The sequence below is a fragment of the Podarcis pityusensis genome, assembly GCF_964106645.2.
Source record: "Podarcis pityusensis genome assembly, chromosome: 6".
In the NCBI taxonomy this organism is placed as follows: domain Eukaryota; kingdom Metazoa; phylum Chordata; class Lepidosauria; order Squamata; family Lacertidae; genus Podarcis; species Podarcis pityusensis.
Genome location: NC_138030.1, coordinates 48,402,983 through 48,417,044, shown reverse-complemented (window position 1 = coordinate 48,417,044; position 14,062 = coordinate 48,402,983). Strand labels below are relative to the sequence as shown.

The 14,062-nt window shown below is 46.5% G+C and overlaps 1 protein-coding gene across 4 annotated transcripts in view; it reads right to left on the bottom strand.

Annotated features, from left to right (window-relative positions):
- Positions 1-14,062, bottom strand: part of AMPD2 (adenosine monophosphate deaminase 2) — a 48,744-nt gene that overhangs the window by 17,455 nt on the left and 17,227 nt on the right. For 3 of the 4 annotated variants that reach the window (XM_081010518.1, XM_081010517.1, XM_081010520.1), the window contains exons 2-6: positions 8,923-9,053; positions 5,474-5,604; positions 4,282-4,350; positions 2,397-2,508; positions 723-909 (exon numbers count right to left, since the gene is read on the bottom strand). In XM_081010518.1, the coding sequence (XP_080866644.1) occupies positions 723-909; positions 2,397-2,508; positions 4,282-4,350; positions 5,474-5,604; positions 8,923-9,053 (630 nt within the window). The remainder of the gene's footprint in view (positions 1-722; positions 910-2,396; positions 2,509-4,281; positions 4,351-5,473; positions 5,605-8,922; positions 9,054-14,062) is intronic. The other variant, XM_081010519.1, reaches the window with a different exon arrangement.

Below are 14,062 nucleotides of genomic sequence, written 5' to 3'. Positions count from 1 at the left end.
GTTAATGGGTACAAAGTTCCATTTTTCTCAGAATCTCTGTCCTTTTTTTTTTTTTTTTTTTTTTTTTTGAGAGCAAGCAAATTTCTAGTTCTCATGACCTAAAATACATTTTGAAACGTGGGGGCAAAGTCTGCTGAACTCTCGGAATCCAGAGAGGTGGCTGCCACTGAACATTTGCTAGAACTTCAACACCCCACATAAGCTCCTTGCCCCCCAAAGACTAATAAAATCTGAATAAAATGAATCGGGGGGGGGGGGGGGAATTACCCAAATGCACCCAAATGGAACCCAACAATTGCAGAATTCAGCATTTCTCAGCAAATGGCCCTACACTCACCCCATAGCTCTAGCATCTTTCCATGGGATCACTTAAAAATTATTTGTAGTTGAGCCCTTGGAAACATGAAGAGATGCCCCAATAGATCTTGCAGCTACCCAGTCTTGCCTACCCCAAAGCTGGAGGCAATGTACGACTTGGCCTCACAGCTCTCCTTGGGTGTGGGAGAGGAGGGGAGCTGCCTCTGGACCATACCCTGGTTTCCACTACCTGCTGGCCTTGCAAAGGCATCATCAATACCATGACCACCTTGTAAGTAGCCAGGGACCAATCTAAACCTTATCCATGTTCCTCTTCCTGTCTGCCACTTTAGGCACCTCCATTACTGGAATTACTTTGCTGAAAGGAATGCCCTCTCACACACAGGCCCAGATTCAGACCTCACCTCCAGCCCCAGGGGTCTCAGGGATCTCCTCATACATCCTGGGGGCCAAAGGCCTTTCTGAAAGGTCTTGTAGGAAGCGGGCTGTGGTCTTGCAGAAGCTTTGCAAAGAATGCCCCATATACTTCTCCCGAATGAACAAGGCCTTCACCACACTCTTGGCAGCATCCAGCAGGTCTGTGAAAGGCACCTGGGGGGGGGGGGAGCCAAAGAAAAACAGTTAGCTGAACTGGGAACAGCACTTATCAAGGAATCATGATGGGCAGGCTAGGAAACAGACGGTGTGAACCGCTAGACAAGAATATATAACATATCAATAATAATAATGTCTCCAATAAGGCAAATCTATCAAGTGCAAATTTCAAATAGCCACAAAATGCTAATTGATCCATTCAAACTATATAACGAAGGCCAGAAAATCAAAACAGCAGCCAGAAGGAAGTCTTCAGAGATTCAGTGCATAAAATGGAAAAACACAGGGACTGAGTTAGGTAACTCTAACTGCTTCGCAAGATATCGATCAAAAGCCAGTTTGCATGCAGAACTTCAGTATCCATAAATAAACACAATGAAAGTGCAAGACAGGTGCTGCAGCTTCTTCGTGCTAAATCAAATCACTCCAGAGGTTCCTAACAGACAGTTCAGTTAATCATAGTTTAGTGTCATTCAAACCATAAACCGGGGTTAATGTTGACTATGGTTTGTAGTTGGCTTGTTTCAAACAAACCATCATTAACTTTATCCACAGCGAACACTGAAACACGAGATTAAGCAAAAACAGATGTAAAAGCGTCTGAATTCCAGAAGGAGGGGGAAAGGGGGAGCATATGAGCCAGAAGCTCACATAGGCTCATTCACAGCACACTAAGCTGAAGTTTAGCAAAGTATCCAAATGGAACCACTGGGTGAAGTTAGGCGAGCTCCCCTTCTTAGCCCCAGACTCCCATCTGCAATTTTGTAACACTTACAACATGGGTGTTGAAAAAAAATCAAAGTTAGAAAATCATTTTAATACTTGAAATAAATTAATAATAAACAATTTTCCACAATGGCTGTGCCCAAAGTGACTCACAGCAAACATTCAAAACATCAAACTACAAAGCACCAAAAATACAAAATACAGAGCCTGTCAGTAAATTCTATTTGTCCAGCTGGTTTATTAGATGGGTTGCATATTTTTACCAACAGCTGCTCTCCAGGGGCTCAGGGAGACAGAGGCCTTTCACATTCCCTGCTACCTGATCCTTTAAAGTGGAGATGCCAGGGATTGAACCTGGGCCCTTCTGCATGCAAAGCACAATGTGCTCTAGCACTGAGCTAAGGCCCTTCCAGGGCAAAACTGGAGTCATTTCCTGCCTGGAGGCTATCTGATTGCTGTCAGAAAGCAGCATGTTGTAGAGCAGTGGTTCCCAACCCGCCCGCTCCCCCTAAACATTGCGGAACACATTGTCAGACCACGGAATGATTTCCCTGTCTGCTGAAAAGTTGTAAAGCACTGTGCTGGATGCTGCATGGTTTTTAATTGCATTTTTTTACAAACACAGCATGGATCACTCGCATGAAGCTTGTAGACCACCGTCTGGGAACCCCTGTGGCAGAGCCTTTGCGGGAGATTGTGGGTGGGTGTGCGTGGTTGGGTGCAAATGGATGGCTAGTTTCTGAATCCGTCAGTCTTACCCCGCACGTCTCTTCTCCGGAGATGGTGACCCTCTGGAACTCCCTTTCCAGAAGCACATCCCGTTCTTTGGGATACTGGTCCACCAGGTCCTCTCCCTGCTCCTTAAACAATCTGGGGGGAGAGGAAAGAAAGGGGAGAGTTGAGGGAGCAACAGTAAATGACAGATTTGGCTCTGCCGGTATCCTGCCGTGCTCACTGGAGTCCCCTTTTCGAAAGAGGCCCTTCAAGACATCAAAGCAGGACGTACCACACACAAGACACGTTCAAGACAGGGACAACCTCCCCGCCAACCACAGGGAGAGTAGCCCTGAACTACGGAAAGGGGTGGAGACAGTCATGGACACCTGACAGCTTCAGAACCTTGGAGACAGTCAAACAGGGTGCCCACGTAGCAGGAAGGTGGTTCCTGCTCCTCAGGGGAGGGCTCTTTCATTCTGCACAGCTTGCCCCTTTCTGCACTGCATGAAGTCAATCATCTGGCAGAAGATGTACAGAACCAGAAGCAGAGATCCAGCAAGGGCCTGAAGAAGCTGGTCTTCAAGGGACGCCCTGACAAGGACCTTGCTGGGCTTACTAGGGATCTGAGCTGCTCAGCCAGCACCATGAAAAGAGGGGAAGTGGGGAAGAAATATAAAACACAGAGACAAGAGGGTGGCTCCACCCACTGCGCCTGCCATGAAAAGAATCATCACCGTTATAATAAAAAGACAGGAGGGAAATGGAGCTCAGAGCAAAGGAACAAGTGAAAGTGACCAGCAGTGGAAAGGGAGGAATCCCCCGCTCAGCTGTGTCGAGAGCCATGGTGAGCTCGGGATCAAAGGTGCTTCTGCCTGCCCTAGTTGCCATAGGGCTTCCCAGCTTCTCAAGCTGAACAGCATCTACTTCTCAGAAGGGATCGCCAAACTTGACACATGCACCAAAACAGTGGCTAGCTTTGGCCTTTCCTCCGCAAGGATTTCTCCATTCTAAAACACCGAACTTTCATTCTCCTCCAGGAGGCGAGGGGAGATTCACTTACACCAGGCAAGTCCAACAGGTAGATCGTGGTCTACCGGTAGATCACTGGATGCCTGTGGTAGACCACTGGTAGATCATTGGCTCCCCCCAAAGAAGTTCAGCAGGGCTTTCCTCCCTTAAAAAAGCCCATTAACTTTGACCTGAACCCCCCAAAATGGGGTAGATCACTGACAGCTTTTAACTCCGTGAGTAGATCGCAGTCTCTTGGGAGTTGGCCACCCCTGATTTACACCATCTTTCCACTCTGAAGTTCAGTTCCAAGCCTGCTCCCAGGCTGTCTGGCATGTCTCTCAGACACTGCTGGTAAGATCAGAGCCCTACTTGTACATTGGGGGCAAAATAATGTGGACTTAAGATGGAGAGGCGAGGGATACAAATGCAAGCCCCACCCAACCCCAACTTCCTTGTGCCTCCTGGTCCCACTTCGGACTATCCCGTGTTGTACAAGGTCTGATGGGGGATTTCTAAGCATGTTCCACATAGAATCCCCCCACTTTAGAGCTTTGCACTGATTGTAGGAAGGTCTGAACAGGAGCTGGCATGCACTGGGATTTTGAGGGAAGGTGCAAGGGTTGTGTATGCATGCCTCTGCCTCCTCCCCATTTTAAGCCTGCACAAGGCAGTCCCAAATGCCTGCACATGTCTTAGTTTGACTTAGCAGTATCTGCACCTAATTAAGTGACCACACACGCAGCAGTGGCATGATTGAGAGTGGGAATGTGCCACATGCAGGTGGATAGAACTCTTGCAAGAGTGTCATTTCCTTTGTGCCTGCAAAGGTGGGGAGAGGATGAGGATGCAGCCTGCAGGGTGCTCCCGCTCCCACCCCTGAGTCAAGGGCAGAGAGAATTAATGCCAGGCACTCACTGTAAGTCAGCAGCACTGTCAATTTTCAGGAAGTCCTGTTTGGCTCTGAGTAAAATGTCAGGTTCTAGTCTGAGGATAAATGGGAAGTGGAGGCCAAGGCCAAGACAGGAACAAACAGAGAGACAGAAAGAGAGAGGGGGGAAGAGAGAGAGACACACACAAACAGAGAGAGATGAGGAAATGTGGAGGAAGAAAAGGAGAAGAAGAGGAGAAGAAAAAAAGAAAACACTAGCATTAATACAGAAACCAACACCAGAAATGGCAGACACTGTACAGCAATATTCACCAGCTATGGGAGACAGAAGAGAATGGATTCAAAAGGCCTAGGACAGACATCAAAACCAAACCATGGTTTGGCCATCAGGAAAGTGCTACTGATTTGAATAGTAAGTCCCTCCTCATCCATGGCAACCAGTTTGCCATGAAGATCAGGCAAACCACCCCCACCTGAACCAGAAAGTATAGCTCAATGTGAGTTTCTGGTTCTGGTGCGGAGGCAAACTATGGCCAGTGGTAACCATAATTTGATCAATCCAGACATTATGCCAAAGCATGGTTACCACAACCCAGGAAGCGGAGAAGGGAAGCAGTGTGTGCATGGAGAAGAGGGAGCAAATGCTCCTACAGCACACTTCCAATAGCCTAGGCATGGTTAGGTCACAACATCTGTACCGGGCCATATTTGTCCTCTCTCCAGTCCTGGTTTCTAAATGAATCTAGCCACCTCTGGGCAGATAGAGCTGGAAGAAATACAGAGGCCTTTATTTGCCTGCTGGTAACGTAGATAACCACAAAGCAATCCCACCAGTGAAAAGCCTCTGGGCACCCAAGACAGACCGTAAGCAGGACAAGCGTTGTGTAAAACTGCCAGCTACAAACGCACACACATACAGTTATGTATATGCACACACACAACCATGTCAATGGCAGGCATCCTAGCCAACGTCCGATGTGCACCTCTTTGGACCACCTATGTCTTCTCCAACAAGCCTATTCCCCGAGTTATAGCAATCTATTCTAGGTTGCAACTAAGGGTTTCCCATTTGGCTTCTTGCCACCTTTCTCAGTTCTCAACTGCTCATATTCATCCAGTTGTCTTTGTTCATGAACTTCTCTGAAATGCACCTTCCTACTCTTGGAAATACCAAACAAAGGAGCCAGAAGAAGACCAAGAAGCATCACAGCAACTTACTTCACATCCTGGCTGATTTGCCGCTCCAGCCGCTGGCGCCTCTCCTCCAGCTGTTCAATGGGGCTGTCTTCTGGGAATTCATAGGGGGCACTGCGCATATCACTCTCAGCCAACGAACGGCAGAACAGCTCCTGTGGGCACAGCAGCACAACAGTGCAGTCGACCGAGGGTGGGGCAGGGAGGAGTAGTTAAGCCTCCCACATAATAAACCTCTGACACCAGCATGGAGAGTCCATTAAGAGGGACTCCCTGGAGTCTGTCTGTTGAGATGGGAATACTCTGCCAGCATCCACGAAAGTATTGTGGGTGGGATCCATGCCACAATGCCTGCTTTTTCAGGGCAGGAATTCACAATGGGGTCACCAACGCAGTGACTTACAATTGCCTGAGTGATGACTGTTAGATGAACTTCACTGCTGCTGGTTTCCCATTGCCCAGGTCATCAAAAGGTGCATTAATGATTAATATATCTCAAGGTCCCCGTCTTCCCTGCTGCCTTCTCCAGCATGTTTCTGACACACGGATGTGTCAACATCAGGAAACGACAGCTGCTGAGCCATCAAGCAGGCCCTAATTTCTTCCTACAAAGGTCAGGTGGAAGCTAGAGCAGGCAGCTTCAAACACTTCCATACCACCACCAGTGCTCACATCCAGTGTCTCTCTGCTTAGGATCATGCCTCACATTTAAGTTGTAAGATATACACTTTACAGACCTGTACTGTGAATCCACTAAAGCCATAACATTCGAAGTGTATATTCAAGCCTGTGAGGTGGGGTTAATCTACATCACACCACAATGCTTTTCTACAATGTGCATACGACATTTATGTACTTCAGGTATTGTGATTTTAATAAGTCTGTACCATGGACCCATTAAAATCAGCACGTGACGTGAGCTCCACCAACAGGCTCTATGACACTTCTATCAGTCTGGGACCAGAAAGAGTGAAGGCAGACCTAACATCTTCAGTGTGGCAAAGGTAGATTGAAATGACATTTCCAGCCTTGAAAATGAATGCACCTTTTAATGTCCTAGACCTGGGGTGAGATACCCGTGGTCTGGCCAGATTTTATACAGCCCTCCGGGTGCCCTGCCAACCATCAGCTGCTCAGCAGAAATCGAAAGAGGATGTGTAACCGTGGCTCTTTCCTCTGCAAGGTCACAGCAAACTTGTATTCTTTGCAGAAATGCAAAAAGTAGTCCACACATTTTGCAATTGCTGGATCTCAATTTTGGGGAAGGACTTGCAATTCAGCTGTGAATTGAACATATTTGCATTATCACACTAGAATTACTGAGCCTTTTGGATAGGCAGTACAAATACAGTGGCCCCTCGGGTTAAGAACTTAATTCGTTCTGGAGGTCCGTTCTTAACCTGAAACTGTTCTTAACCTGAGGTACCACTTTAGCTAATGGAGCCTCCCGCTGTCACCGCGCGATTTTTGTTCTCATCCTGAAGTAAAGTTCTTAACCCAAGGTACTATTTCTGGGTTAGCAGAGTCTGTAAGCTGAAGTGTCTGTAACCCGAGGTACCACTGTATAGGAAGTTCAATGTATTTTTTTTTAAAGTCTATGAAGGAAATGGAAGGTATAACTTGAAGAGAGCTAGTAATAATTAAAAATATGCCTCTGCTTCCATGATATGCGTGGTGTTATGAGAGAGAAAGAGAAATTGTGTGTGCATCAAGGGTTTATGATTTTGTGTGGATCTGGCCCCACCTGGTTCAGGTATATGGCTCCACAGCTTTTCTACTAGGGCAATGTGACCCTCAGCCCCCCCCCCAGAAAGTCCCCCCACCCACCCATGTTCAAGAGCAAGGTATGAAGGAAAGAGACAGACAGCTCTCATGAATCACGAAAAAAGGACAAGACCTTGCTATGGACATTTCCATACTGCAACTAAAGAGCCCTGAAGCACAAGCAGCAAGAAAGCGAGCTGCGTTACAAAGAGACATGAGCTGGGAAGTGCTGAGTCAGGCTTGCTCTGCAAGGATTTCCCCCAATAAATCAGACAAGCAATTCAATTACTTAGCCTGCCAGTAGGTCGATCAAAATGCATTTTCAATTAATTCACTCAGGTACCCGATTCTTGAAAGCTTGCCTGTGGTAAGTTCACTCTTTAGATAGCTAAAGGCAAAAAGCCAAATTTCTGTGCCAGCAATTACAATGGAAACATCTGTTACATAGGTTAAAGGGTATCAGCATCAGAATTACTGGTGAGGCAAGTTGGGACCGCTTGCCGGTGACCCGCAAATTCCCCAGTTGAAATTATGGACCTTTTCAGTCTTTCCAACTGGGAGAGAATGCACCCAAGAGCCCATCCAGACAAAAAGTCTGGCCAAAGTACTCCTGTAATCGCTCTCCCTGACAATGGCTCAGTTCACACTCCAGCAAGAGATTGCTCACCTATTACTGAGGTTGAAAAAATTGTTCTGATTGCCTGAAACAGGAAGCCTGGAACTGGATCACGCAATAAGAGGAACATAACAAGAGCTTCTCCTTTTTCTTGCGCCTCCTTTCTCTTGTAATGCTGTGATTAGCAGGACAGTTCATCACTCACAGAGATTCCAGCTACTCTAGAAACCATTAAGTGCACATGGGACAGACTTTGCCAGGCTTTGAGGCTGGATTTAGGCTAATGCACATTTCCTGTGAGCATGCCACGCCTGGACTTGGAAGTAGCAGAGTCCCAGAACTGCACAAGATTTGCCTACCTTAGAATCTGGCATCCCCAAACAGTGGACGAAAACAACCAGTGTGGGCTGCAAGCAACGCTAGGTCCACCTTTCCTTTATGCCACACTTAAAATTGGGAGACGGTGGAATCATTATGGCAGTGGAGACCACGTAACAACACTTTATGCCTCAACTGCAGGGTGGCACTAACTGGCACAATGTGGCAACCTGGCCCTCTGGGAAACACCCCAACAAAACCTCACAACAAGCACACTCAATGAGAAATAACTCCGAAACACCGAGTTGGATACAGAGGTGATCCTAGGAAAGCAAAACTGTACTTCAGCCAAAGCGTCAAACCAGCAGAAGCTTCTACAAACAGAAGGGGAGGGTGATTTATCCCCACAGCCCCTCCACCCACCACCACCAAGCACAATTCCCAGGGGCACAGGAGATTACAAGAGGAACTGGCAAAGATCACTTCCCTCTCACCTTCCATTTCCAGGAGTTGAAAGCAACCCACTCCTTACCTCCAACAGTGAAAGGCTGCATGGATTATCTCTCCCCCCTCCCCACAACCTTTGCAAATGCAAGAGGAGTCGCATGCATTTGTCAGAGTTCGGGGTTACAGAGTTGAGCTTGTTTCATAAAAAAGCAATCAAAGGAAAAGAGGAACTCAGGGCCAGTAGGTATAACTCTGAGGTGGTGTCCTCACGGGCCTGGTTCCAAGGTTATAAAAGAGGAAAGCAACAGCAATGAAGAAGTAACATTACCTCGGCTATCTCTTTGTACTTGCCATCCATGGAGGTGCGCAGGTCAACAGGAAAATGCTTCAGGCAGTGGGGAGGCCCCGGGAGGGAACGCGCAGGCTGCAACTGGCGGGACCGCGGCCCTCCGTGGATCTCTGTGGAAAATATGAGACAGCAGTCAGGGAGATGAGAGAAAGCCATGGCCCTGATCAGAACAATTCAAGGGAAGAGGAGAAATTTAATCAAACACAGCCTTTATCAGTTCTCTCCAACCTGGTGCCCTCTAGATGTTCTGGACTATGATTTCCATCAGTCCCAGTTGGCAGCGGCTGGTAATTCTGCCTGGATCAAAACGGAGAACTGCCGTAGGACAGTCCTGCTTTCCAAGAAACATCTGCAAAAGGTTTCTGCAGATTAGCAGACACCCCACCACCATCATTTCCTTTGAGAAACTGCTAAAACACTTGGCTTTACCATCACTCCCTTCTCACTCCACATCATGCATTTGAAGGAAGCAGGTTGTGGCTGCTGGTACTGTAATTAACAAACAAACAACTTTATTACCCTGCCTTCACCCTAAAGTCCCAGGGGTGGGCTACATTGATTAAAATTACATCAGAAGTTTTAAAAACTTACAATAAAAAATGCAACCACACACACAAATAGAGTGGGTCCTGAAAATATACATCTCAGGTGTCAAGGCCAGGGAAAAGGGGTGCTAAGATGATGACACTATAAAAGGTAAAGGACCCCTGGGTGGTTAAGTCCAGTCAAAGGCGACTCTGGGGTTGTGGCGCTCATCTCGCTTTCAGGCCGAGGGAGCTGGCGTTTGTCCACAGACAGCTTTCCAGGTCATGTGGCCAGCATGACTAAACCATTTCTGGCGCAATGGAACACCGTGATGGAAGCCAGAGCGCACGGAAATGCCGTTTACCTTCCCGCCGCAGTGGTACCTATTTATCTACTTGCACTGGCGTGCTTTTGAACTGCTAGGCAGGAGCTGGGACAGAACAACGGGAGCTTACCCCGTCGCAGGGATTTGAACCGGCAACCTTCCAATCGGCAAGCCCAAGAGGCTCAGTGGTTTAAACCACAGTGCCACCCACGTCATATACAAGCCAATGTACTAATTCTACACTCTTTCCATCCTTTTGCTTCAGGAAGTGGCTCAGGAATGTATTCAAGCTAAGATGTTAGAGCAATTGGTGCACACAGAAATGGCACATACTACCTCTGCTGAACCTCACCATCCTTCAAAGGAAAACTAAACTGCCAAGTTCACTTTCTGGCAATCCTTCCCTTTTTCACATCTGTGCACACTGAAAAGTATGAAGCTGCTAGAACTCAGACTGGCCCTGGGCATCAACAGAGCGAAGATGCTACTGAAAATTGACATTAGAAACAGAACTAGTCTTGTGGCACCTTAAAGACAGATGTGTTTATTATGGTGTGACCTTCTCTGAATTAGTCACCAGATGCAACAAAAGAAAAATAAAAGAAACAGAGCAACTCTGATTGCCGCTCGTAACCCATCCCTTACCATGTCCAATGAATGGCAGCTATTGACAAAAAGCAGGAAATCCTCTGTGAAATATGCCCAATTTTATGCTGTTTTCTGGTCTCTGTTAACATAGCCCAGGTTCATCAGCTCCTGAGCTATATTTACCAGTTCCAACAAGAGCCCACCATTTAAAATAAAAGGAAATGGCACAAGCACTATTTGATCCATTGGTTCACCATCCACCCCCAAGGGTCGCTCGAAGCCCACACTCAAATTACCAGCTGTCAGTCTGTGTCACAGGGCCCCAGACCTTGCAAATGCCCAAGAACTATCTTATGATCCACCCGCCTCTGTTTGCCATTTTCAGCTGCTCTGCTACCAGGGACAAGGGTTGGGTCTGGAATCCACCGTTATATTGGCATTATGAGAAGAGTTCCCAGACATCTCCTTCCATGCCTGGCCATTCATTTCCTGAATATGTAGTCACATATTAATTTTGGCAGATTACATAATATGCACAATTGTTGCTTTATTCAAGCTCACAACAGCCATGCAAAATAAGACACTCCTACTCCCATTGAACAGATGCAGGATTGAAGGCAAGACTTCCTCAAGGGAAGCGACTGTATGTTCCTGGCCCAGCAGGGATTTAAAGTCGGACTCTGGATAGGCAACCAGCATATGCTATTCATCTGGACCCCACCATGTCTCAAACGTCAGTTCTCAAAGTGATCCAGTGACCTCAAAATACCGGAAATGCCACTGAGCTGTGGACCAGATAAGGGAAGAATCCCTTATCAACTGGCATCACCTTTTATTGGGCTTTTTCAATGCCATTCTTCCTAGCATTTGTGACAACCACAAAGCATTTGTGACAACCACAAACCACGTTGCAGATGGAGGACTCCAGCCCAGAGATGAAAATACTTACTGCCATGTTTAACAAGGAATTTCTGGCAGGGCCAGGAACCGACTATGCTAGCTAAAAATGAACAGATGCTATTGCTTTTCTTGAAGAACAAGGATGCAGAAACTGCGGCCCTGAGGATGTTGTTGGACTACAACTCTCACCACCCCTCACCAATGGGCATGCTGGCTATGGCTGATGAGAGCTGGAGTCCATGGAGGACCACACAGTCCCCATCCCTGCTGTAAAAAGTGAAGTCTCCTCACCATCATGCCCAGTAAAAAGGATCCCATTTCTCACCAGCTTCAGGACTCTAAGCATCCACTTTGAGGTTGAGAAGCACTAAAAACAAAAAAGGGTATCCCATCCCTTCTAAAAGTTTAAACTAGTTGGTAAGGCTTGCCCTACCACTTGTCTGATGTAGAAATAATAATCAGCTTCCAGCCTGGAGACGAGTACCTTAAGTTGGCTTCCAGAGAGACTATTAAGGGGAATAACACATCCTTTGTTCTGTTAAAAGGAACCTGGCAGAGACACATTCTCTCTTGTTTGCGCCTGCAGAGGCTGAAGGCAAACACCATGGACCGATCAGCCAGACCCTACGCTGAGCCTCACAGGAGAAACTGCTCAAAGTCCATTTTATAGGGGTGACTGGCTTTCAGCTCTCAGGCCTTAACGTTCTAATGAGAGCAAATGCTTGCAGACCAGACCTTTCCTCCCTGCCGCTGCAGCAAGAGCACAACCACTCCTAGCTCCCCATGCAGAGCACAAGGGGAACAGATAGAGAAATCAATACAAACAGCCCAACCACAGCACTTTTGCTGACTGTTGGCCAAGATCTACCATGGAGTGGCCTCTCTGAAGCCACACAGGAATCCAGGGGTGACCCAACTTCCTACCTCTGCAGACTCTGGGGCAAAGCAAGTTGTGAAATAATACAGAGTCATAGGCAATTACTTTGTTCCCTTCTGCTAGAATCGACATGTCTTGACCTCAAAATTCCTAAAAATAAAGCAAGGTAAACAAAATAGACTCCTCAAGGGAAAGGGAGCGAAAGAATGTAGTTACTTGAGACATTTTAAAAGCAGATCAGAGTCCCAACTGCTGTGTGCTCAGTATGTGTTGTAGAATACACTACATTGGTCCATTACATATCTTGTTGTTTAGTTCTAACTTGTGACAAGGTTGCTCATAGATCTGTTTTTAATGTCTCCCAAGGATGCTTCACACACTACAGAAAATATGGGTTTTCTTTGCTCCTCTGCATGTCTCTGTGGTGCCTTTAAACCTTAAGGTCTCCAAGTCCATGCCACCAATTTTTCACACATGTCTGCACCCTCCACACATTATAGTAGTCACCATGTGGACACAGTCAACAAACAAGAGCTCATTTCCCTCCGTAATAACCCAATGTAGGTGCCAAACTAGCAATCTTCTAACTCATGTGAATTCTTTCCTTTCCGTGGCTCATGTAGACATCTTGACTGGCACTAGCCATGGTTTGCAAACAAGCTTCCATCCCTGTTTGTGCTGCTGCAGATGTTAATGCTGCTGTGCCAGAGTCAAATCTAACCAGGTGAGTGAAGTTAATTTTTGAGGGTGAAAGTAAGGAAGATGATGATGGACAAGAAAGGAGATGCAAACCTGCAGCACAGCTTTGATCACCTAACCATGGTTACATTTTCATTGGGTCGATTTGAAAAGCAGCTCTAAGCAAGACGCTTCACCTACTAAGTAGAGAATAATAAGCAACAGACTGGGGCGGGGGGCAAGGGAGGTTCAAAGGTACAAAGGAACATGACACCTCTAGCGGAACTGGACTATCACCAACAGCTACTGGCAATTACATAAACTGACACTCTTGCATGCTGTCAATAGACAGGAAATCTACATAACTTGTGTGGTCAACTATGTCACAAGTAAACACTACATGGCTTTGTCAGAACCTTTTCTATTTAAAAGTTTCAGGTATTCATAGCCACACAAAAGGATTTGGCTGAGGAGCCAAAAGGATCCATTTCTAGGTACCATTTTCCAAGCCATACTGCTCCAAGTGACATTGCTGAATTAGGACTGGGGAGATCCAGGCTCAGATCCCATTTCAACCATCATGAAGTTCCGAGTGACCCGGGGCTAGTTATTCTCTCTCAGCCAGATTGAAGTCACAGGGTTGTTGTGTGGATAATGAGGTGGGGGGACCCATGTATGTCACCCTGAGCTTTTGGATGAATAGGATAAAAGTGTCGAAATTAATCAATCAATCCACCATTCCTGCAAACATTTTTTTATCACTGTAATGCCTCATGTCCTTACTTCTTTTCCACTCTCTCTGTCATGCGATACATCACATTCCATTCTTTGAAGAGGATATCATAAGTACACACATTCATGAAAATTCATGGCTCACTTGCACAGCCCACACTAAATCACAGGATCTGGCATTCCCTTGGTTGAATCGTACAAGTCCTGTCTATAATTACTGACATCACCCACTACACAAGGAATTCCATTTGTTTTCCCATCCAAACCAGCTATTGTCTATCTAGAGTCACTTTTCAACCCAACTCAGCTGGCCTGCAAGTACTGATTTCCTTTTCTTGTCAAGAGACAGAATATCTTCTTCTAAATCGTATTTAGTATCAACAGTGTGTTCAAGTAAGTTTGTTTCTGTCCATGAAAAAGTTGAAATTACTTTAGGCGAAGGGTGATAGGCCAACAAGTGAGGATGGTTGGAAGATGTCTGATGGAACTGGAGG